This window comes from Carassius auratus, chromosome 8 (genome assembly GCF_003368295.1).
Source record: "Carassius auratus strain Wakin chromosome 8, ASM336829v1, whole genome shotgun sequence".
Lineage (NCBI taxonomy): Eukaryota > Metazoa > Chordata > Actinopteri > Cypriniformes > Cyprinidae > Carassius > Carassius auratus.
This window is the reverse complement of record NC_039250.1, coordinates 9611498-9637788: the sequence shown is the minus strand read 5'-3', so window position 1 is coordinate 9637788 and position 26291 is coordinate 9611498. Positions and strand designations below refer to the sequence as shown.

The 26291-nt window shown below is 36.2% G+C and overlaps 2 protein-coding genes across 5 annotated transcripts in view; both read left to right on the top strand.

Annotated features, from left to right (window-relative positions):
• The first annotated feature begins 3476 nt into the window (after positions 1-3476).
• Positions 3477-6243, top strand: LOC113106730 (diencephalon/mesencephalon homeobox protein 1-A-like). Its single transcript, XM_026268765.1, has 4 exons — positions 3477-3693; positions 3787-3942; positions 5129-5304; positions 5426-6243. The coding sequence occupies exons 2-4, from the start codon at positions 3795-3797 to the stop codon at positions 5876-5878; spliced, it is 777 nt and encodes a 258-aa protein (XP_026124550.1). The 5' UTR covers positions 3477-3693; positions 3787-3794; the 3' UTR covers positions 5879-6243.
• Positions 6244-8482: 2239 nt separating this feature from the next.
• LOC113107238 (casein kinase I-like) overlaps positions 8483-26291 on the top strand; it is a 28956-nt gene continuing 11147 nt past the window's right edge. The window contains exons 1-4 of one of the 4 annotated variants that reach the window (XM_026269597.1): positions 8569-8740; positions 12892-12901; positions 13359-13623; positions 24596-24665. In XM_026269597.1, coding sequence (XP_026125382.1) covers positions 13396-13623; positions 24596-24665 — 298 coding nt within the window. In that variant the 5' untranslated portion in view covers positions 8569-8740; positions 12892-12901; positions 13359-13395. Of the gene's footprint in view, positions 8741-12891; positions 13624-24595; positions 24666-26291 lie in introns of all 4 variants that reach the window. The other 3 variants (XM_026269596.1, XM_026269595.1, XM_026269598.1) reach the window with 3 other exon arrangements.

The following is a 26291-nucleotide window of genomic DNA, read 5'->3' as shown; positions in this document are numbered from 1 at the left end:
TTTTTTTTTTGCTGCCAATTGCACGCTCCCTCAATACTTGCCACATCTGTGGCATTGTGCTGTGCACATTTTAGATTGGCCTTTTATTGAGGCCAGCCTAAGGCACACTTGTGCAATAATAATTCTGTCTAATCAGCATCTTGATATGCCACACTTTTGAGGTGGATGGATTATCTCGGCAAAGGAGAAGTGCTCACTAACACAGATTTAGACAGATATATGTGTACAATATTTGAGAGAAATAGGCCTTTTGTGAACATATAAAAAGTCTTAGATCTCTGAGTTCAGATAATGAAAATTGGGGGCAAAAACAAAAGTGTTGCGTTTATAATTTTGTTCAGTGTAAATAGCATGTGCCATCAAGTCTAGAGTAAACTTTTGGACCATAACTGTAATAATTAAATGATGTCATCTTAATTTAAATTAACACGTTTTCCATCACTTCCTTATAACCTTGAACACAATTTGTGAAAGTTTCTATGCAAACCTCATGAACATTTAAAGGGGTCATATGATGCGATTTCAATTTTTCCTTTATCTTTGGAGTGTTATGACAAACACTCCACCTGCAACAACAAATACACAAATACACAAAATAATGATCTTAAAAAAAAGCATCATATGACCCCTTTAATAAAGCAAGTGGCTACTGTTCAGTTTTGCTCAACAACTGCATGTTACATCCTAGAACATCATCGTTCACATTGCATATGCTTTTTTCCTTATGTTTAACATTTCTTTTCATGTATTTGTCTTTTGCAGCATCTTTCACATGACAGACTGATACAAAAATTAGATAAAATAAATTAAGCTCAAGACTTCTACTTTTTTCGTTCAAACGTTTTTAAAAAACATAACTTGATGCCTTTTCATACACAAAAATGTGTTTTAAAAGTGGGTTTACTTTTTAAAAGTGGGTTAAAAGCAGCACCCAAATAATAAAAAAGTTAAACATGAAAGGCCCATATCTGTTCTAGTTATAGGTGTGTTCCTAAATACCCGTTCTTTCTTTTTGCTTTTGCAAAAGTTGTGTTTATGAAAAACTGATTAAAACAGGCTGATATTAAGCAAAATCTGAAGCTATTTTATGGGTTTAAAATTCTGTAATGAGTTTAATCTAGTTTGACCTGTGTTTTAAATGCTGCTAAACTGTGTCTTTGTAAGTGGATCCACTAGCACACATCCCCTAAACCCCTTAAACTCTCCAGACAGGGCCTAAACCTCCAAAGCTCGACTATAGTTGGCCACTAAGACAAATTAATGGGTTTGCATCCAATTATGCCTATGTAAATAAACATCTTAATGAGAAAATTCCAGATGCATCCACCACTTTGTGGTCTCTTTAAAGCTGTTGAGTGGGTCGGGGTAAAGCCGAAACGCAATTTTAGTGGGCTGGAGATGAAAAAGCAGCTCTCATTACGGACTGAGCCGGAGTTATGAGGTGGGGATGGTGTGTGTTTGGGGTTTGGAGGGGGCACTGCACCGGGCGGTGGTTTTCGGGGAGGGGGTCACACACAACCAGCGTCTTTGTGTGGCTCTAATCCTCCCAGCCAACACAGCTTTGGCCAGGTTTCATCATGAAAGTGGCATGAAATAACTACTTTTTTTTTCTTAGCAGCAAATCTCCACTAATCCCGCAGGCTGAAGAGACAAAGGCTTCTGGGCTCTGAGCTCCAAGCTTTTAATGGGGTTCAGAGGCTGCTCAGCTAAGGTTCTTCTAAATGACTTATTTTGAGCGGACGCTAATAAAGCTTGACAGGCAAGAACATCGCAAAGGGAGAAAATGTTCAGCACAATTCCATGATGGTTTGAAAGGTCAGTCAGGTGTAAAATATCAGAAGTGTGGTAAGTGTTGGTCTAGATGAGTTGCAGCCAAAAAGACTTGCAATGACATAAAGCATAAAATCTCCAAGCTTTAAAGACATCCCAAAACTGGCTTTCTTCCACCAACAAATATTTATTTTATAAAAATCTTTGGCTCCCATCTGCAAACCTGGTGTAAAAATTGGAAGACCGATATAAATATTTATAGTTGTACATATTCAAGTTAAAGATATTTAAGTTAATGTATTTGAACAGTATCAATACTTTATTACATTAAAATCCAAAAATACACATGAGTGAAAATTCAAAAAGTACAAAAATGTAATGTGTTTTTATCAATCTAATGTGTCCTTAATACATTCAAAAAACAAAATCTTAATGCATTTTTAGTTACCGTGAAACCTTTTAAACAGATAAATAGAACTACAGGAATAATAATTGTATTCATCAAGCAGCACATAGCTGCACTTGCATTTTACTAACACTTCCATAATAATCCAGATAGAGGAAGACATAAAGTGCAAAGATATAAAAAAAGATCTCATTGTGTAAATCTGCTTTTCTAATAAAGCCTGGAATTCCATGACTGTCTGAATACAAACAAACGAACCATTCCAGAAGGAAAGTGAGCCAAATGTGAGGTGAAGGCTGTGTTTGTGTGCCAGTCTCATGCCAGTGTAGACCAGCTCCTGCCTGCCTGCTGTCTTGGTTCCACACACACACGCACACACACACAGAGGAGTGTGCAACTGCCCTGATACTCGTGGGAAACATTATCTAGCTCTCCACATGCCTCGCCTTCCTGGCCCTGAGCTACACAGTGTCAGGATTTAGCGGAATTTACATCTCTGAACCTCTTGAGCCGCTCCCAGCCGCACGGCTGCAGTTTTACTGAGGAAGATCTGATCTGAGGTGACTGAGGTTTCAGCTGGAGCTAAACTGCTGCTTGAGCCCAATGAAAGAGTGTCGAGAGACGAATGATGGGATGATGACAAGGATTGACATTCGGTTTGCTTCATAACTGTCTCATTGCGCAATTACAACCAGTTTTGACACCACTGGCAGCAAATTGCTTTGTTTATCCCATGTGTCTTTCATTTTATTGAGTATTTTATTTATTTTCAGATGTTAATAGCTTAAATCCATCTTTTGTTGTGGAGAGGATTTGATCAGAAGGAAAGCTTACTGGTACATTTAGCCCTAAGAAATTAGCCTAATAGGCCACGTCCAGAGGTATTCTCAAGTTTACATTTTCTGGGCAAAATATGGGTCCAGTTAGCAAAACAAACCAGCCAAGCAAACACCCCCCCTTCCTTGGAGTTGATACTAACAAAAGCTGGGGAACGGTGGAGAAAGAAGGAAGAGAACAACGGACAATCAAAGGCTGTTATTTTAATCTGCCCAACCCCAGAGATTAGCCGACCACATTGTTGTTTTAAAGGTGGGGAGCGCAATGCCCGCTCATTGAAGGGAGATGCTTTGCCTAAATCTCCCAAATTCAATAGTTTCAAAAACTTGAGCCCCCAAACCCCCCTTTCTCTCCCTCATCCCACTTAATCCAGGCTAATACCTTTCTTTCCATTGGCTAATGGTAGGAGGAAACTGAAGTTAATGCCTCTTAAATAGTGGAAACTGAGCTGGAGAGAACCTAAACCACAGTCAACGTTGAGCATTACTGGTCTACCTTACCTCAAAACTTTATTGTAATATTTTGGATTTTAGCAGCTTTTATAAAATGTTTCCTCTGGGATTTTAGTATCACATGAGAGAAAAAAGCAACGATAGTTGTGTGTACTTTACCTAATTTTTCTAGGTAAACGTCAACTTTTTGCAACTGATCACCATTCCACAGGTCATTGGAGTTCATAAGTAAGTGTCAATATATATAATTTATAGAAATGATTTTGATTTATTGTGATATTGATTTTTTTCAAGCTATAATTATATATTTTATTTTCTAAGCCAGCAGAATGAATTCTGTTTATTTCTGTGGACCATTGCAACGCGTCAACTCATTATTTCACGAGGCTCACCAGCAGATGGCGCAGCGGTATCAGCTTCATTCAGCGGCCAGTCCGGCGTCCCTGCAGACTCTCACTGTGGCCGAGCGCCTGGCAGGTGAGTTGCGCTTGACTTTTAATCAGGCTCAAAATATGAGTTAAGTACAAAGTAAGTTTTTTCACTAAGTTTCTCACTTTACGTTGGGCAGCATTTATACAATTGTAACTTCAGTTAAGTTTATTATCTTATTCAAAAATGAATTAGAATTAAGCTTCAATATAAAAAAAAACAATACAATTATAATTATTATTATTATTATTATTTAAATAAATTAAGAGTTCAAATGTAAAAGCCTCTAAGTGCGTTTGAAATTTTGTTCTAAAGTTAGCATTTTTTAAATCAGGCTTCATGTGTAAGTTTAGAAATTTCACATTAATTGCAAATAATAGGTTATTTTCATTGTCAGAATATCAGATAAATTAACATTAAACATAGGAAAAAATTTTAGAAGAAAATTTCAGATGACATTTAGGGGCTTTTGCTTCTGAACTCTAAAAATATGTTTCATTATTTTTTTTACTATTGTGAATCATTTTATTTAAAAATAAACAGTGGGCACACCTGCGAAAGGGCTTTTATTTTTCATAATAGAGTTTTAAAATTACAGTTTAAAAATGTAATTTTACACCAATATCATACATTTGTTTACTTAATAACTATATATATATATATATATATATATATATATATATATATATATATATATATATATATATGTGTGTGTGTGTGTGTGTGTGTGTGTGTGTGTGTGTGTGTGTGTGTGTGTGTATGTATGTATGTATGTACTTTCGAGTCCTATGTAGCATTTACAATGTAATTCAGACATCATACAGTGTAACTGTACTATCACTTAGCTACTGTTATAGTTTTAACTAACTTTCGTTTAATTAATATTTTATTAATCAATCATTGTTATTATTGTTATTATTTATGTTTGTAATTATATATTTTTTCAATTTTCAGTTTATTTTTATAATTTTCATTTTAATTTTAGTTATATTTTTAACTACTAATTTTTAGTAGTTTTGTAAAATGTTTATATCGTTTTTATTCTATTCAGTTTTATTTTGTTATTTTAGTGCATCCAGTTAAATGGAATTAAATTGAGACATGCTGAAATTATGTTGAAACTATCTTAAATAAAAGTTGTTTATATTTTAGTTTCAGTTCTAGTTTTAATGAAATATATTAACTCTGGTATCCTGAAATGATTTATCAAGTAATAAAGATCTCCTTCATTTAGAACTCATCCTTGAGGCACGCTACGGGAACCAGCAAAAGCAGCGTCGCAGTCGCACCGCCTTCAGTGTGTCCCAGTTACAAGCCCTCGAAAAGGCTTTTCAGCAAACCCAGTATCCAGATGTGGGCATGAGGGAGAGACTAGCAGTCTGCATCAACCTCCCAGAAGCCCGTATACAGGTGAGGGCCACATTAACATCTGTAGTGTCCAACAAGCTAAATACTCCTAAATATTACAATACATTTAGAACTTCAAAGTGCTTCTGAAAACATATTAGATTAACAAAACATGTTTCTTCAGGTGTGGTTCAAAAACAGACGTGCCAAATTTAGAAAAGGTCAACGCTTTGCACCCCTTTCCAAAGAAGAAAGCCAAGTGCATTGTCCTGCTACTAAACAACGGAAAGAATTGGTGAAGGACCAGGAGAAAGGCTCAATTTCAAAATCTCATTCCCCTTTTAGGGAACACAACACAATTCCTTCCTCATCGGACTCTATTCACCCTCATTCCCACCCCAGACTGCACTCCTCTGCTGTTCTTCCATTCGTTAATGTAGAAACCTACCAACAACCACTGCCTCATGGTCTTGGGCTGCTGTCTGCAGGTCTGCCTTTCTCTCCTACATATTTGCCTGTAATGCAACAGCAGCACAGCACAGCTGTCAGTCTCATGCCATTGGGAAAATGCAACAATCTCATGCTTCAGTCTGCCTGTCAATCTAAATCTTTGGTTCACCACCACTTGGACATGTAGCCGTACCACCAACCAATAAAACCCACTGAGTCAGTTATCCTCATTAGGATGTGAAGAGGGAACAGGTGTTCCTGTGTTCTTCCCCCCACCACAACATCATAACCTTAACCCTCAGAGTCACAGAAGGGTCTGGATTTGTAATCTTTTTCTGTAATTTTCATTAATTGGTTTTGATTGCATTTTTTACAAACTGTTTTTTTTGTTGTTGTGAACTTCCATGCATAGCTTAGAGCATTGTTGAGAAAAATGTTGTGTTGCACATACATATTTGAGCACTTTGTAGATTTTTTATGAACATATGATCATTTTGAATACAAATAAACATGAGGAACATCTGAATCAGCAGTATCCAGTGTGCATCATGACTTCTGTGTAACCTAATTCTGGGATTCACTTGTGGTTTTCATAATTTATGTCACTGCAGTAAATAATTTTGCCAAATGTGGAGCGTTCTCAGCAGCATTAACATTTAAGTAGCAAAAGCATCATTTTATTTATTGTGTGCACTTGTACATTTTCATTTATAGCTAAAGGTATTACCATAATTCATTTTTATATGGATGTAAGCCACAGTTACATATCACTGAATATGTTTACATGATTATGAATATGGTCATATTTGGATTATGAAAGCTACGTGTAAAAGAGTTTGTCATAACTAAGCCAGCTGTCTGATTTCTAAGTCAGAATGAGACCGCTGACACTAAAAATGTACTAAAAACACACACTTTTTTTTTTTTTACAAACATTAAGCAACTTCATTCTCTATATTTGTCTACATTATACAATTTATCTTGGTCAGTGTTCTATTTTAAAGACATAAATGAGAATTAATAGGTTGAATAATTTCAATAAAGAGAAAGAGTGAGCACTTCTATACTTATGGTAAATAAAAAAGGTAGGCTAAAGTATTTATAGTTTATACAGAATGTTTATAAAACATCTATATTATATACAGTGTTGGGTGTAACGCGTTACAAAGTAACGCGTTACTGTAATAATATTACTTTTTTCAGTAACTAGTAGTGTAAGGCATTACTCGTCTGAAAATGGTAATATTATTACAGTTTTCCCAAGCTAGTTACTTGCGTTACATTTGCCAGTAGCACCTTCATCACACACACAAGGCACACAACACAGAGAACAGAAGGGAAGGGAAGGAGGGCGTGAATGGAACAGTGATTGGTCTGGGTTTGGCACGAGGTATCATTTACCATCACTGATTGGTCGACAGCCGGCAGCAGAGCGGCACGCTCAGACAGATGGGGAAAAATGGAAGCGTCAACAATGGCAAGCTCTTTTTCAGAGGAAGGTTCCCAGCAACAGAAAGCTAGTTTCGACGGGTGGAGATTCAGTAATTATTTTGTAGGAGTGCTCCGATCACGATCGGCCGCTCGTTAATGCGCATCTCAGTAAAGCCGGTTCTCTAATCAGCGGTTTATTCCATCAGGTGCGTGAACCATATGTTCATACAACCGTGCCAATAAACGCTGAAAATGAACTGGATTTGCGCATCTTCTCAGTTAATAACGGCTCTGTGTAGTAACAGCTGCTCTATGTGAAATCACGCACCTGATGGAATTAACCGCTGATTAGAGAACAGGTGTACTGACGAGCAGTAATATAAGTGAGTTGTGTAAACAGTGATTTATGTGACTTCAATTATTTCTTATTAAACTGAAATCGAAAAGTAAAAAGTATTTTTTGGAAAAACCACATCCTAGTGTTAGTCTTCATATGCTGATGAATAGTGTTAACACGGATATAGAAAAATAAGGAGTGCAAGAGATTGATTCCTAATGTCAATTTATTTTTAATTAATACTATAGTAGTTCGGTTCCCTTTACATCTTTAACTACCCGTTAATTTATCAATTGAATGGGTGACCTATCCTCATTAATAGAGCAAACATTTGCCCCCCCCTGAGAGAATTGGCAGGAGCCGCCACTGATAAAGACCCTAAAGAACACTCCTCCTTTGTATGTTCTCCCTCCATCTGATGCATCTCAGGCAATCATAGAGTAATTAAGAAAAAAAAATGTAACTAGTAATATAACTAGTAATATAACTAGTTACTTTCTCCAGGGAGTAATAAAGTAAAGTAAGGCATTACTATTTTTGAGAGTAATATGTAATATGTAATATATTACTTTTTTGAGTAACTAGCCCCAACACTGATTATATACATATTTATAACATTACTTTTACTATTTATATATTAATTTAAAAATATTTTTATATAAAATCTTTTTCCTTTTTTTTTTTACCTTAATGGGTAAAATGGATATACTTTGTCTCTCTAACATATATACAAAAACGGTCTGTTTTTCAGTTCAAAAATAAAGTGAGAATTACAACCTTAAAATAGAATTTCCAGTCATTTATATTTTTGACAATGGACTGAATGCAGAAACCTAATCACAGACTTGTCATCTCCAGCTTTTCCATAAAATATATTCAAGGTATCACCTAAACATTCAAACATCCTCATCCACATGAGCGTTCACGAATCCTTGTAAAGTCTTTCTCAAAAGCTGACTCCAGTATTTCCAGTAAAGAACCCTTCAACTGTTGATCCGGGCAAAGCATTGGAGTTCTTCTCCAGTTGGGGACGGTAGGGAGCTTCTGTTGCGCGCACAAGCACAGGCGCATATTCACCAATCTATCCACGCACTTTTGAGAACGTATCCACAGCAATGGGAGTGTCGGGTGACGCCGGACTCGGAGCTTCGCTCACCGAAACGGTAGGCTTAAAGAGACAACAGCGAAGCCGGGCTGGTCTTTAGTGGGAAATTAAATCACTTTTCAGAGCATAAATAAAGGACAATGTCGCGGCGTACTACATAGGGATTTCACACGCAGGTAAAAACAGCTTTATGTTTCCTAATTAAAAACATTTCTCTGCTCGTTTTAATCGAAAGACTGAAAGGTTCGCTGCTAAACGGCTAATATGATGTTAGCCTAGCCACTGGGTTGCTAAGCTAGTTCATTTGAGGAGGATTATTGTCATGTTTGTCTAACAAGGCTCGGAGTTGTTTAGCTGGTTTTTCGGTATTTCCTTCCCTTTTCGGATACGAAGGGGAATCTATTTGGCTTTAGATGTAAAACAAAATGTAGTTCGACGTGTATGTAGTTCATATTTGACGGCTCAGCTAGACAGCTTCTCATTTTAAGAACGTTTTTAAGCGACTGGCCAAGAAGACGGTTCAAAGAAAATAGTCTAAATGGTTTTAAAGACATTAATTTTTTTTGCTAGGCCGGAAAAGGAAGCTTTCTAGGATTGACACTTCATTATGATATAAAACATTTATGGACGGATGAGATACACTTTCACTGCCAGATCTGAGATAAACATATTTTATTTGATATATTAGACGTTGATATGGAAATCTCTTATGTCAGCGGCGTCATTGCCAATTATACCATCTAACGTTATGTAATAAAAACATAAAGGTATTAAGCTCACGAGTAAGTGGGCTTAATTTTTGATATTATAAACTATGATTTACAATTCAAAATAGAGTTGTGTCCAATTCTAGTGGGGTGTCAGACAGCAAGCAAGAGGAGTGTTAAACTGTATCTCACAGTTTCACATAGAGGCTAAATAAATTAGTATGGAAAATCACAATGTGCTTAAGGAAATAAATGACCGGGCAGCTCTCTTTCTCACTCTTTGTCCAAATCAACACCACACAAGGCCTTATAGATCAACACAGAAGCAGTTAAATGGCACCAGCTTCTCTCTTTTTACCCATCTGAGAAGTAGAAGTATGTCTTGGTTTTTACTGGGCCTCTAACACTTGCATATTTCCTGTTTATAAGCTAAAACACAAAGTTGAACTGTGCTGTCATTGTTGTCGTGTTGAAACCTAGTTTCTTTTTGCTTTGAAATAAGTTGTAGATGGGTTGATAGCTGGCTTATCTCATCTTCTTTTAGGCAGAGTGACTCAAAACAGATGTGAGCACTAACTTGGCATCCACTATTAGTCAGTCAGCTTTAATTCCAGATTATATCATTTTGGCTTTATCTGATGCACTTTTGCATCAGGTATTTTTTATGATGATGTTCTTGTGTTATCTGTGAGTTTCATTTTTTAATCTGTTGTATATCTTTTTCTAAATATGAAACTTAAGCCAGATTCAGTCAGTATCTGCAGTGTCTGTCTTAGTTCAACGTCATTCAGGCATTCAAACGTCATTCATTGATAAGATGTTTCTGATGTAGGTAAGTAGCAGCCCCATAATCAGTACTTGAACACTAGTTCTTGTCCACAGATGTTGTAATTCTATCCGATCCCTTTTTGACTGTTGCCTTGTGGCATGGTTTCTCATTTCATCCCTGTATGAGCTTGTAATCAGCATTTTAATGGTAGCGCGTGGGGTTGCGACCAACAGACCATAGGAAGTCATGACTGACTGCCATTCCTGACGAAACTGTCACTTGCTTTCATATTTTCAGGCTATAGATTAAGATCATTATGATGCTTGTTAAATGTCTTATGTAATTCCCTGTTTATTATTCACCTTTGGGTAGGTTCTACAGTACAGTGTGCTATTAAGGTTAAGTGTTTGCTTTAATGATTGATTCTTCTATTGAGAATTGATGTATGGAAATTCAGTCTCTTTCCTAAAGGGCTGTCCAGGACTCCCTGTAATTGTTATAAAAGCTAAGCCGATTGGTGATGCATTTATTTTGCTGAATGACAGGGCATCATTTGTCATAATTCTTTTTGTGCAGACTAAAGTATTATAATTTCCTCGGGCTAGAAAAATGAGCCGTGCATTAATAATCTAATGCATTGAAGCTCTGATGCATTTGTCACTTGCTGAGAACTTGCTTAGATGTTGAAATTAAGTAGTGAAAATGCCCCCAATAAAGTGTCAAAGATGTTTTTCTGCCAAGCTGATTGTATATTGCTCATCAGCTCTGGTCTGGTATCCTTTTACAGCCAGTCAGGCTGCCATTGATCGTTTTAAGTGCATTTTCTGAAGGAAATCACGTCCGTCTTTCCAATAGTTCTTGCATTACCTGCTCCGACTTTCTTTTCCATTTACATTAACAGCAGTTCTGACCATGGATGGGAGAGGGGGTTGTGTGAAACAGAGATCTCTGACCTTCTACACCGCTTCCCTTCTCCATTATCAACGCACAGGTGTCGTCAAAGTTCCTGTTGGAATTGGAATCTGATACGGGCACTGTTAGGCTTGTAATTCTCAACCGGTCTGTTCTCCACACTTTGAAAAATGTCATGACTTGGAGGCAGACCAGCAAAATCTGTTGGTGTAGTGTCATAAATGGGCTCCTATTGTTTAGATTGCCAAAACTGTGACTGCGTGCTTCTCCTTTTTTGTTTTTTTTAAAGTAACAACCATTTGTGTCTCTATCCATTGAGGATGCATTCCCATCATGTCTAGCATGCAGTGCTTTGTCTCTTGCTATTATTGATTAGGTTTATTAGACCTTGAAGTAATGTGAAAATGGATCCCATGAACATTGAGGGCCAGTATTAGTGTCTGTGCTTTAGAATATCCCATCATGCCTCTGTCAAACATCATATGCTGCTGCTTGTAGATTTTTTTTTTAGTGGAGGACTGTTTAAAAAAAAAAAAAAAAAAAGGTTCAGAATCTTCATCACATGAAATTGAAACATTTGTTTATAGTTCTTGCTTAAATGAATTAAGAAGTTTATTTGAATATGTGTGTGTGTGTGTGTCCCTGGACCACAAAACCAGTCTTAAATGTAAATTTTTCGATTTATTTATAAATAAATAAGCTTTCCATTGATGTATGGCTTATTAGGATCGGACAATATTTGGCTGAGATAAAACTATTTGAAAATCTGGAATCTGAGGGTGCAAAAAAAAAATCAAAATATTGTTAAAATTGCCTTTGAAGTTGAACAAATTAATTCTTAGAAATGCATATTACTTATCAAAAATTGAGTTTTAATACATTTACAGTAGTGAATTCACAAAATATCATAATGGAACAGATTCATTTCTTAATATCCTAATGATTTTTGGCATAAAAGAAAAAACTATAATTTTGACCCACACAATGTTTTTTTGGGTATTGCTAAAATCTACACATACATACATATGTACATACATTCATGACCTTATTCTGACCTTTTTAATTTCACATAAATAGTAAACTTAATTTTTAAATAGTTATTGTGTAAATGTTGTAAAACATTATTGTATATTGTTTTTTTAACATTGTTATTTATTCATTTATATTTTGCCATGAATAAATCTTTTAACGCTGATTTGGCATATACAAAGGCATTGTCATGTAAATGTAATGTAATGTGAGATATGAAATCTGAAATTTTAGAAGTCTTGCTCTATTTGAAGATTAAAGGAACATTTTCCAACTCCCCTAGAGTTAAACAGTTGTGTTTTACTGTTTTGGAATCCATTCAGCTAACCTCCAGGTCTGGTTAGCATCTCGCTCAAAAATGACCAAAGAGTTTCTATATTTTTCCTATACAAAAATTGCGCAGCGCCTGGAAATAGGTTTACTGGAAGTTACCTAGCTGGGACTGTTTTCAGATGCTGTGTAATATCACTGCTCCTGCTGCACCCATGGTATAGCAGCAAAGTTCCTTGATTATTACGCCAGAATGAGAGTATAGTTCCTAGCCATATCGGCCTAGAATATCGCAACTTTCATTTTCCATCGGTCTTAGTACACAATGTAACTACAGAGAAGTCAGGTTTTAAATCAGAAAAATATAGAAACTCTTTGGTCATTTTTGAGCGAGATGCTTACAGTCTAATCAGATTCTATGGTCTATGCTAAGCTAATCTAAGCTAAACGTTCTTCTGCAAGACCTGGAGATCGGCTGAATGGATTAGAAAATGGTAAAACTCAACTGTTTAACTCTAGAGGAGTTGGAAAATGAGCCTAATTTTTTTTTTAAAGTGGAGTCTTCCTTTAAGGACTGGTATATCAAGAAGGTGCTAGATCGATTTATGGATACTAACTGGTTTTTTGTTTCTCTTTTCAGTTTCTTTCAGGTATCCAGAGAAAGACGGACTATACTGCTCAAACCTGTTAATGCTGATTCTGTCTGAGTCTGCTTGCAGCAGTGTTAGAACATGAAGAATGTTCAGAGTAATATTCAAGACTGACTTCAACAAAACCATGAGGAGCACAAGGGGACGTTCACTCTTTTGGTTCCACTAGCAGGATTGTATATGTCAGTGTTGAGGAGCATTTGTGGGTGGATGTGTGAGTGCGTGTGTGTGCGTGTGTATGTGTGCGTATGCTAGCACAATCTGTCTGCTTCAGGCAGTGACATGCTACTCTGAGGGCAACCGTACTGTAAAGGAGTCCCATTCACCAAAGGATTAATGCAAGGACTGCGCTTTCGGTGATACCCACCAAAAATCACCCATATATAGACAGTTTTAAACCCCCTTTCCCACACATTTCCTGGGGGTTGTTTTGAAACTTCTCTGTTTTGCATGGCAGGGGAGTAACCGTGGAGAGGCCAGGGTATCACAAGCTCATGGATTTTGAGAAAAGAGGTTGGAAGGAAGAAACAGAGGAAGGGAAAAAAATGTCAAAAACAGCAAGCAGTAGGACTGGACATGGGGGCCGGGGAACGGGGTCCGGCTCTGGGGTCCTTATGGTTGGCCCCAACTTCCGAGTTGGGAAGAAGATCGGCTGTGGAAACTTCGGTGAACTGCGGCTAGGCAAGAACCTCTACACAAATGAATATGTGGCCATCAAACTGGTGAGTGCTCTTGTACATAGACAAGTGCTGTAAATGTAACATCTTCCCATGTTTATGGGAGTGTTATAATTGTTATTAATTGTAAAGATTTTATATAAAGCAAGTATTCATTCAAAAATGGCTTTTTTGGCTTTCGATACATCTTTGGAATACCTTTGAATTATTACTATTTCAAGACTTTGACTATTTATTTGACTTTCTTTTGCAGTTTTGCTTCTAGATATTCATCTTTACAGTTCATATAAATCCGTCATTACAATGAGTAGACCCTTTATTAAAATTGTAAGCTAGTGTAACTTCCGAAATAGATTTGGGTAATTGCTAATGAGGAAATCACAGAGACGGTCCAGACAGTTTTAGAAAATGTTTGTTGACGTTTGCTCAATTTTTATTTCCTTTTAATGAGTGAATAAGACGTTTATTGATGGGTGGCGTTATGGAATTTTCATTTGTGAGAAAGATGATCCCAATTATTTTTTACATTTTGTTAACTTTGGCTGACTGTCAAATGTAAGGTAGAAAGTCTTTTCTCCATTCAAAGTGAAATGGAAGTTAATCTGAACAGTTTTTGGCTCTTTCTGGGCCACTGTGATAAATGCAAGTGAGTTTAAGGCTATCCTTGTAAACAGGCAAACGGTTTATCCATACAGCGCAGTAGAGTATTGACTAACCTTGTGATGAGTAGTCATTATGACGTAACACCTAATACTCTCTGTGGCCTAAGTTTGGGCTCTAAAATATGAGTAAACATGACAAAAGCCTTTGAGGAAATAGGCACCCGAAATCCATTTTTATTCCAGGGCACTTCTGTCAGATGTGTGAAGAGATTTTGCTGCCCCGGGGACTGTCATACAGAACTGGATTTCTTCCAGTTTTCATTCACGTATCTGTACTTGGCTCATAAACAGCACAAGGGGACGTCTGAAACATGTAAAATTTTTGTGCTCCACCCAGACAGAAGCTCAAAGTCCAGGGCTATTTAAAGTCCATGTTTTGTTTTATTGTTTGATGGGAGGTCCTGTGTTCTGGGAAATGACCGTCGAGTAACTTGGCACCATGAGAAAGGAATTGTCATAGATGGCGTATGCACACTTAGTAGCCCTCCTCCCCGGATCCTCCAGTGAAAGATATGATTATCTTTGCATTAGTAACGTCAATGGCTTCATTATCTTTGCATTGTTGCCTATCAAAGCACTTTTTAACCGCTCAATATGAAGTCAAGCACTGTAATTGTAGTGCTGAAATTATTTAGTATGATGATGCACCCATGCCACTGCGTTTCTGTCCACTTTTTCCATCTGTAACATGGCTGTAATGGGGCAATTTAGCTAATAAGAAAAGCTTAATATTTATTTGCCTTTCAACAATGCTAAGTTTATGTATTTACTCTAAAACTAAGGTTTGTTTGTAAAAATTGTTAGATTTAATAAGAAAACAGATGACAAAAATGATTTTCACTAATGAACTAAATAAAAATATCTAATTATGAATTGTTTATAATTTATAATAAAATAATTCTGTTTTAATATACATAGTCATTTATTTCTGTGATGACAAATTTGAATTTTCTGCATAATTTCTCCAGTCTTCAGTGTCTCATGATCCTTCAGAAGTCATTCTAATGTGCTACATCTTATTATTATCAATGTTGACAGTAAACGGCTTAATATTTTTGTTTTCAGGATTCTTTGATGAATAGAAAGTTCAAAACTTTTTTTCTTTAATATTAAATAGATTTTATGTAGTGTGGTAAAAAAAATATTTTAAAAAGAGATGAAACTTATGAACGGTTAATAAAATTTAATAAAATAATTAAAATTAAAAAAAAAAATTAAAAACAAGCCCTAGTTTTGATTTTCAAGGGATTTATCTTCTAGTGCAATTGAAAATGAATTGTCTTAATGTTGATTTTTGCAGCTGCGGGTTTAGGGTTAGCTTAAATTCTCATTGCTTAGTTTAAAGTTTTTGGCATGTTCATGTTTGTACCACCTTTTGCTCATGTACACATCACCAGGCAAGAGCCCCGGTGACCCAACCCAGCGCCAGTTTACCGAAACCAACACTGATCACGTGTTTTGAAAATTGATAAGCACTGAAAAGTTCCTTGTTTCTTAATAGCTTGTATAGATTGTACGTTTGCACATTTTCTTTTTCCTATTTTTTGGTGACCGCTACTTCTGGAGCAAAGGTGAACTTCTTTGTCACCTTTATGACAAAGGTGACAAAGAAGAAAGAAAAGAGGCACAGTTAGATAAGAGTGCTCCGATCAGGATTTTTGAGGCTGATCGCCGATCACAGAAAGCAGTACCTGTCGATACGATCACCAATACCAAACTTTTTAAAGCCTTCTTTTTATCATGTAGAATTATGTATAGTAAGAACTTGTTCAGGACCTAAATTTAATTTTTTTTTTAAATGTATTCCCCTCTTAGGGTGACTTTTGTGAAAGGGGATTTTTTTATTTTGAGGCGTGGATGGGGGCATTTTTTAGTCAATTAAAAAAATATATATATATTTTCACACAGGAGTCTGAAACTGATCCGTGGCTGCAAAAACAGCATTTATCCATTTTTTTTTAATTCAAATCCAAACATTGTTACTGAAAATGCTTTTTTAGCATTGTCATTTTTTTTTCACAGTGCAGTAGCTACAATCTTTCATAGTGTTTAAATGCATTAAATATAAGAAACACATTATTAAATGCTTTTTACTTTTGCATTTACTTCCAGATTGATATATTCATAGAAGTTGCTCAAGCAAGTGGCAAAACATTTAAACTACTTTTCTTACATTATCACAGACATTCTAAATTAAAACTTACCCTTGACGGAAACAGTCAGCTCTACTGCCTTTTCTTTTGCATTTACAAGCAATCCTGCGGTTCATAAAGAACTTGGTTTTGCTACCTCCATCTAGTGCCATCTATTATTGCCTTGTTTATCTAAAAGTGCTCTTTCCTTTAAAACTACCCAAAAAGCCATAGGATATGTTGACTGTGAGACACAGTTATCTTTAATAATATGCATTTATGGTTTAATTACTACATTTTCATGTCAATCCATGTTCATATTTACCGCTGTTACTTAGTTTCCACTGCAAGCGCTGAAATCGTCTCTGCACTGCTGCAGACGCTCCCCTCCTGGAACTCACTGCCGGGCCGCAACTGTGTGCAGTGTGAACGCTTTAATCTGTTAACATGAGTGCAGAAAAACGGAGCAATATTAACCTGGCATTATGTGTGTGCGCTGCAAGTGTGCATGAGCACTCAGTCCAGGAGAGCGTGTGAGCGCTGAGTAGTTTAAAAACTGGCAAGAATTAAAAAGAAATGCAATTTATAAACTTTAGTGACGACACGACACAATCTTGATTGTGCAAGTGACAATTCCTGTGTTGGCTGTGCAGCATGCAGCTTGCTTATAGTGCAGGCGCAATGTTATTTGAAGCCATTATTTACCAATTTTGAGAGAGAAGGAGAGAGCATGTGGTAATTCATTCACACTGTTTGTGAAATTGTCTTACAGAAAGTTTTCAAATTAGCTACTTTATAAGCCTTTTTAGAGACCGCCGCTCAATCATCCCAAAGTGATTATCGGCCGATAGTGATCAGTAGCCGATCAATTGGAGCACCCATACAGTCAGGCTCTGCCCTCTACTGACATCCCTAGAACAGCAATAGTGGGAGAAGGTGGGGGGGGGGGGATAGTTTGAGAAACAACAGTAGTTGGAGAGAGAATAAGGCTGATGAAAGGTTCTCTTTGTTCCCTGGTTCTTGTCGACACAGTGCTCCAGTCAGTCCATACTGAGAGGCTCACCAGGGACCCAGAACAGAGCGGAGGAGTGGAAACACTACGTAGTGCTGGGGATCCCAGTTTTGTAATACATGTATGACAGCTTCCAAACAGATACTTTGTAGTGATACAAAAGCTTTGGCTTGTTTGATCGTACATGTGTCCACAGATCTCGCTGTGTGAGAGATTCTTTAATGTTTGTTGGTGGCCTTATGAATTTTATTTCTGTTTCTTTTCTGAGCCCCACCCATATACAATTTCTTTCATTCTGGTCTCTCATTCATCCATTTATCATTCGAGATTGAGGGCCTGGGAATGTGAGAAATGGATAAATTGGCACTATCTCTAGGCAAGAAGATTGGTTTTGTCATGGTGTCCATTAGCACTTGCTTAAAAATGAAGCACTGGATCTCTCTTGCAGTGATTGACAGCTTCTATCAGAAGATTGACAGCAGCCAGGCTGCTCCCAGAGACTGGAATTCACTGCTAAATGAGATATTCGTCACTCTGGGGATATGACCAAAGTGTAATATCACAGTGTGAGTAATTTTATATCATGACAGGGCCGTAGCTTAAGTTCACATGGCCCTGGACAGAATTTTTATGGCTTGGCGCCTGTTCTACATATGAGTCCTGTCCCTGCATCCCTATTGTTACTTAAGAATATGGGGAATAAATGTGTTTAAAGTATGTGTGTCTTTGGAGATTGTGTTGATCGTGGATGCTTTCCTGAAGAATATGCAATGAGTTGTCTATAATGTCCTGTCAGGAAGCAGAAGATTGATTTAATCAGAGTAGATTAAGCCTGTCACATCTGCAGTGCAAATGACGTCCTGCTCTGGAATCCTCTCTCATCTCCCCCGGGCTGCTCACACTAGTGACAGTGGTACCAGTCTGTGTATGAAGCTCTGCTGTTAGACTTCTGCAGCTGTTCTCCCTCCATCTGGGACTCTGAAATCTGATCTAAAATCAAGGGGTTGAAGGAGCAGGACACAGACCAGCTGTTTCTGTCTTATCCAGACTCCTAGACACCTTTACCCATAATTACTTCAGATTGAAGGCCCTGGTTGTGACTCTAGTATCATGCACTTTAGCTTCACGTATTGGTTATCGAAACATAAATTGGGTATTTGTTCCAAATTGTCTTTAAATTTTAATAAGTTTTACCTATTTGCTAACTTAATGTCTTTGTTGTTGTGTGAAGGGGTTTAGTGCATGTTAGTCTGAAGAAAAAAGTTTTTATAATCCTTCAAAATGTGTTTTCTGCTTATGTAACTGAGCCTGCATAGTAGTATACTATGGATAATTTTTTTTTCCATTTAATCTATTTTTTTTTTTTTAGATATTTTATCTATCTATTTCTTTTTTTTGTGATTATGGAACTAAAATGTTTAATTGTCTTTAATTTCTATTTTCTTTCATTTTCAAAAATGTTTACTACTTAATTACTAGTAAAATTACAGTTAGGTCACAATAGTTAACTAGATGTTTAATTAATATTAAATAATATTAAATGTATTTATTTATTTGCATGGTACAACCTACACGTCTTTAAATGCATACACTTTAAAACTTCAAATTGCATCTCATCTGGGTAATGCAAATCTGAAGTCAACCTTATTTAAACATTTGTTGGTTTTAAAAAGTTGTTTAAAGTCATTTTGCACATCTCTAATAAAAATGGGAAAGATGATCACACAGTATTCCTGGAAATAAAGTGCAGACGAAAATGTATACATCCATAGCAGTCTCATTCTGTAGGCTGCTGGCTGTGCAACCTGCCCTCTTCAGCCCATGTCAGCAATAATGATGAATCCCCACCTGGCTTTTCTAACACCTCATCAAAACATCCATACACAATTGGCATAGCAGATGGTCCTTGGGCCCCACACGTGCTAGTTAATTTAGTTGGCTGGTGCATTTTAGTGAATGTTGTTTATGCACCTTCTCGTCTTCTGCGAGAATTTGTAGAATGTGGAGAATCTCAAAAATTATTTGATATTTCAGAACAATTGATAGCTAACTGCTGTGAAATCACTCAGTGTTGTCCAATGTTGACCTGTTTAATCTTTAAAAAAAAAAAAGAAAAAAAAAGATATATTCAACATGGCATCCTGTAAATAAACTAATTTTCAATAAGAACACACCATTTCATGATCCATTGCTTATTATTGGCTAATTGCATAGGTAAAAGATTGTGCATTGCTTAGATCATCATAAAACAACCCACACTGAATGTGTTTTTTAATAAAGTAATGCCTGTAGCCAGTGATACTTTATCCTCCATGTTAAGATGTACTAAAGTCCTCTAATGCAGCAGATGATATCATCGATTACAACTGACTGACAAGGATTAACTCAGTTCAGCCTCTCACAGTCTTTTTTTTTTTGGATTATGTGTTTCATAATGGCATGGGTGTAAAAGCACAGAGCCTCACATTAAAATGAGATCATGAACTCTTAAATTATTTCTGCGCAGTGGATTTTTCTTGGTATCATCTTTCAAGCTTTTTAATGACATTAAACCTTCAGTTTGTAGAAATGCTTTTCGTGGGTGTCCCCTCTCACTTGCTTAAAGTTGTGTCATTTGTGGAGTCTGTACATTCATACTCAAAGCTCAGTCAGTTGGAAAGTCAAAGAGGAACTGATTTTGGACTAGTTGATGTCCTTGGGTGCAGTACAAAGATAATATTATAGCGGACAAATGGGTTGCGAATGTTCTTGTTTATTGCAGTATTAGACTTTATTTACATTTTTAGACAATTTATTTAGACCACAATTGATTTTTATTTTATAATTATATACAGTCCAGTATATTATTATTATTATTATTATTATTATTATATAATCTAATCAAGTGTGGTTGAAATAATGTCTAAATGTAAATCAAGTCTAATACAGCAGTAAACATGAAAGCAAATAAGTAGCATTTTAGTATAGCGACCAATTCTCCCTATTAACCAATTGCTTATTAGCATGCAAGCCCAATTTTTGCTAAATCGTGCGTATTTTAGGAGTTCCACAATTCATATGAATTTGTACGAATCACCAAACGTACCCTTAACTGGGGTATAGCCAAATCGTACAAAATCATACGAGTGAGGTCGTACAAATCAGCCACCTTGTAAAATACGTAAGAAATGGTCGTGAGATAGTGTTGAGCATGATGATTATGCGCATATTGCCCATACTTGACATTTGTACAAGCACATATTCATATTCTATATCCCTAATCTTACCCAAAACCTAAATTTAACAACTACCATACTATTAGCAGCAAATTAGGACTTTGAGGCAAAAGTTGTAGTTAATGGTTTGTTAATAGCGAGAATTGGACCTTAAAAGAAAGCATGACTAACAAATGTCATCCTGTTATTATGAATCTTTTCTTATTTTGAATGAATCATTTGACCCAATCCCAATTTTGATTTATTGGCAATAGGTATTTGAGAAAAAGGTTTAGCGATTTATAATTATTGAGGGTACTAGCCCTCATCAATGTATGTGGTGGTTATCTATAATGATATGACTTTAGCAAACAAGCTATTTTTTTCTTTCTTTGAATAACATGACCGTAAATATGAACACAAGACTGAATGTAACATAAAACAAATGATACATTTGCATTTGAATCTTAATTGATGCCTTAATGCTTACTTATGTGTCTTTTTGTTCGCTTAGGCAGCCATGTTGCCGCCACTGTATAATATTTATTTATTTGAATATCATGTTTTCTTTGAAATGCATCATATTTAAGAGAAAAAATGGGTTGCAAATGTATTTGACCTTCTTTTACAGTGTTTAGATTTGAATAAAGCAGTCTGCTGTTATACTTATGTAATGCTTATGCTTTTTTTGGGCATGTCTGTGGTTTTGGGTGGAGCTCTCTATGGGTGTTAAGACAGGGCACTGATTTCTTGTATTTGCAGAGGGCACAGTGCTCACAATAGGAGCCTGTGCCAGTGCCTTGGGCATTCTGTTTATGACAGTGATTCATGATGATGATGCTCATTTGCATGAACAGAAACCGTTTCGAAAGTTTGCATGAAATCCACTAACTGCATCAGATCATTTCCATCTCATTAAATGGAAAACTAAAGGAAATGCAAAGTTACTGAAACTGTGGAGATTCCCAGAGATTTGAATGCATGATGCATTGTTGATTTTAAGGAGTGTAACTGCTTTCCTGTGTTTATTTATTTATGTATTTATTTATTTAAGATGCATAATGTTTCAGTTCATACTTGTTTAGATGTTTACCAGATGCTTACATCTTATATCAGTAAATTCCCCACCCCCCACTTTCCCCTTAAAACTGAGAGATTTGGATGGACATTCTGGTGTGCTTAATCTGTCCTATCCCTTCAGTATTCTTCCTGGAAAGAGCCGTATCAGTGCCTGACCACTGTTACATCACAGCTCAACAGATGCAGCTCTGCACCGCTGTGTTTACCAGTTTTCTGAGCAAGTAACATGAGCTGGATTGAACCATTAGAATCCAGAACATAGAACCCTCTTAGTCTGCAGTGTTTTACCTAACAAAGACATTACTCTTCTGATTTTACCTTTCAATGCCACAGTAAACCTTTAACACCTTTAAAAATTAAGGATGCATTAAATTGTTCAAATTAACGATAAAGAAATAAAAAATCTTTTGAAATTTCTATTGATCAAAGAATAAAAAAAAGCAGTTTACAAACTCTTCAAAACTGATAGCTGAAAATCAGTATATTAGAATGATTTTTGAAAGGACTGTGTGACACTAAAGCGGTGTTATTTTAGTATCAGTGAGAAAAAGTGCTGAAAGGATTTGTTGAGTTCTATGTGATATTAGCCATTTTCAATACTATTTAGGGCAGATAGGGTAGATAGTATGAGATGCAGGGATATTTAAGACCGTAAATTAGACATGTGCCGGTATTCGGTAATGCGATATATCACAACTGATAGCATTCTAAAGCAGTTATTAAAGAAGTTATTAGAAAGAGCGACAGAGACACACAGAGAGAAAGAGAGAGAAAGGAAGAGAGCTTGTGTGAATTAGGCTACCGTACCTCTAAACGCTCTTCTGCTGCAGCGTCTCTAAACTGCGCTGTCTCCTTGCTAGTGAGAAATGTCATGTTTAGCCTTTAAGTTGCTACACTATATATTCTAACTGATAAAATCGTCAGATCAGTGATGACAACACCTTTTTTTGCAAACTATGCAACCGTTATTACAATTAAATATGCAAAGTGATATTGAACTGAAATGCGTTCAAGAGAGCTGTCTGTCTGTTCGCCGTGCGTTTCCCAGAAAATAATTGCACACCTCAGAACATTCGTCAGCCAATTAGATTCAAGCATTAAATGGCCCCATAGTATAACTATAATAAATGTATCCAATTTCAGCAGTATTTTTTTTTTTTTCTAAAAAGGAAACAAATTGTTTATTTTAAGAGATCGATCTTATTTTCTCTTGTATATCTACTATCTAGTATTGCTCTTTAAATAAAGAAAAATTACTTCTGCGATTAATCAATGGAGTAATCAGTAGAATACTCGATTACTAAAATAATCAATAGCTACAGCCCTAGTGCGAAACTAAAGGTTTTAATATTTGTAATTGTTTTGTAGTGTGTTTTATTAGTTTTTGATTTAAATGTTTATATGTCTATGATATTTTATTACCTTTATTTCAGTTTATTTTAGTACAGTTTGTTTTTACTCTGCATTGGCAGGAATGATTCTCCAATTATTTTATAAATATTTATGCATTTATATAATTCTATATTATGAATTATATAGTATTAAACTATTCCTGATATAATATCAAACACCAAGGTTGCTACTAGTCATTTTTTGCAGATGTTTTTCATTCCGATTTAACTTAGTTACATAGGAAAACCACCTAGAGGTTAAGTGCTTTAATCAACTGATTTGTTATTAGATTCATGGGTTTTGAACTTCTGATTTTGTTCATTACCAGTCCAGCAGCTTTAATCACAAGGCCACCGTTACACCATAAAGGTCATGTTTGTGCATGTCTGTGGTCAGGTGGATGGATGAGCGCTGGCTGTTAGCAGGCTCTGGGAGATGGAGAGGCCCGGCTGCTGTACTGTGAGGGCTCTGTAACATGACACCTGATTGAGGACTCGCTCAGTGTGTTCTCTGTTACAGGCCATTAACCACTGGAAAGTTTTTTCCAGGCAGTCTCTCTTGACTTATATAAAGGGTTCAGGGATGGATTCTTTATAACAAAGAAAATGTGGGAGGGTGACAGAACATGCTGCTAGTTTGGCCATGAGAAGTGATATAGTCGTGTTGTTGGCTCTGACTTCTCTTTTACCATCCCACTTCAGTTTTTAGAAGAGCACTTGTGCCATCTGTGTGCACTTGACATTTCAGTTAACTTTCTTTTGTTTTTGTATTTTTTCTTTTTTTCTCCTTTTAATTGTATGTATTAATTTGTTCTTAAAAATAAAACTTGTGGCTACATGCTCAGTGCAACTTAATTTTATCACTTCTATCCTGACTTGCACAATCAATCAATCTTTTAAGAGCAAAATATTTAATATATTGATAATCTTCCCATTCAGCAGTTAAACACTGATTCAGAGAGTTTGAAATTATGATGTAAATGAGAGCACATTGGATTCGTCTATACATTTTACAGCTGGTTTATTCAAATGAATGTACTTTTGAAATAAAAGATTTATATTGATCAGAAATTCCCGAGGGGTTGTTTCAAAAACAACTTGAAACATTGATTATAATGTTTCTTGAGCAAAGATCAAAAAAAGATCATTTGACACTGAAGACTGGAATAATGGCTGCTAAACCTTCAGCTTTGTCATGAATAAATCTTACACAAAATAAATATTAAAATAGAAAACGGTTATTTTAAATTGTGAAAATTTCACACTAATACTGTTTTTATATTGTTGATCCAATAAATGCAGCCTTGGTGAGCACACAGAAAAATCTTACCAACCCCAAGTAGTTTGCAAAAAGAGTATTTTTGGAAAATGTGCAAAATAAAGGTGGATATGTGTTGTTGACTAGAAGTATGTGATGCTGAAATTACCTTTGTACTTTGTTGTAAAGCTGAGGATTATTGTCACATTTGTGTTTGTGTTATATTTGAGAGATTCTCTGATTATTTCCTGTAATCCTCTAATGCCTAGTCTTTTCCTTCTCTTTTAGGAGCCAATCAAATCCAGGGCACCTCAACTCCATTTGGAGTACAGATTTTATAAACAGCTGGGAAGTTCAGGTAAGCCTCACAGCCTTTCTAGAATCGTATGTTATATGCTTTATGAAAAACCGCCACCTACTCATCCTGTATGAGACCGATCTTCCTTCAGTTGTGTGCTGTGAATCGTGGGGGTGGTGATTTCCAGCCTTTTGACGTGGCTGCTTCACCCATCAGCAGCAAGTGAAAGTGAAAAGGAGGAGGGTCTAAAATGGGATTGAGATTAAGGGGGTACAAGGTGAGAGGTTACCCAGGGGAAGTCCACTAGGAGATGATGTCGCGTTCAAGTTCTTGTTTATTACGTAATGCCTCGGTGTGTCTCCCTCCGAGTTAAATCTCAGAGCTCTGTGATTGGAGAACTACACTTGGCCATTTTGATTGTAATTACCATACATTTTGTGAAGCCAGAAGGCTGAACTTTGATCCTTTTAAGCCCTACAATGAAAAGGACGAGCAGCTTGTATAAATCCTTGGTGCTTCCATCCATTTGATCACTGAACCGGAAGGTTGACTGGCACAATGTACAGCTCTTATTCACATCGAACCATAGCCACCTTTCAATGCAATGATCTCATTCACTAAACGCCTGTCTCTAGACCCAGGCTCTGATCCTCTGCCAGCTCACCGGAGCCACTGCTGCCACCCCTGCAACATTAATAGCCAGTGAAAGTGCAGGCGTGCAGGGCAGGCCCACTATATTTATAGCTACACGACTCCTCATGGCTGGATTGCCATTATCGAATGTCTAGCACGTGACTGATTCCTCTCTAGAAGAAAGCCATATGTCCAGTAGTGCGTGAAGAGAAAATAAACATGGATGGCTATCGTGTTTCAGTTGCTGCTGCTGTTTATGAACCAGGTCTTTCACAAAGCTAAAGAATGTATAATCATTTCTGTTTTATTGTTTGACTTTTTCCAGGGTTTCTGCAGGTCTTAAGGGTCATACAAGTCTTCATTAGTGCTTCCACATATTAAGGCCTTAAAGCATCTTAAATCAGAGCAGAAAATCTTAAATTTAAAATGGCTTTAAATATTGTGCACGCTGATTTTTCTTACCACATTGCCAGATAGTTGTTCTTGTTTTAATCATAAACTCCCTTAACTTCCATCACTTTCTCAGTAAACTAGACTTATATAATCGTGTGATTTTGCTTTCCAAATAAATGTATGTTGACTTAAATATCTTCAGACATTTACAAAATTCTAAATATTTCAAAATAATTACAAAGTATTTTAAATGGTTGCTGATACAACTCATTGCATTCTCCCTAAGTATTTATATTTAGAAAACACGTTGCGTTCCCTTTAATTTATTCCTTTAAATTTTCTATAATTGGTCTTAAAATGTGTCTTAAATGTACCTTCATAAAACCTGCAGAAACCCTGTATGTATTTGATTGTTTGTGACATTTATCCTTTTATAAAACTTATATAAACAAGATTTTGAGGTGAATAATTATTTGGGGTTTTGGGTTAACTGTCCCATGTGGTGTTTTGCTGTATTTTACATTGCTCAGAATGTCAAACCTTGACCTTTAAATTTAGCTCCTTTTCTTACTTGTTGTCTACTGATGTGTCTTGTCGGTCAAAGAGTGTTAGGTTATTCTCTCTCTCCGATTCATTTTTGCTTATGCTTGTCATCCTAAC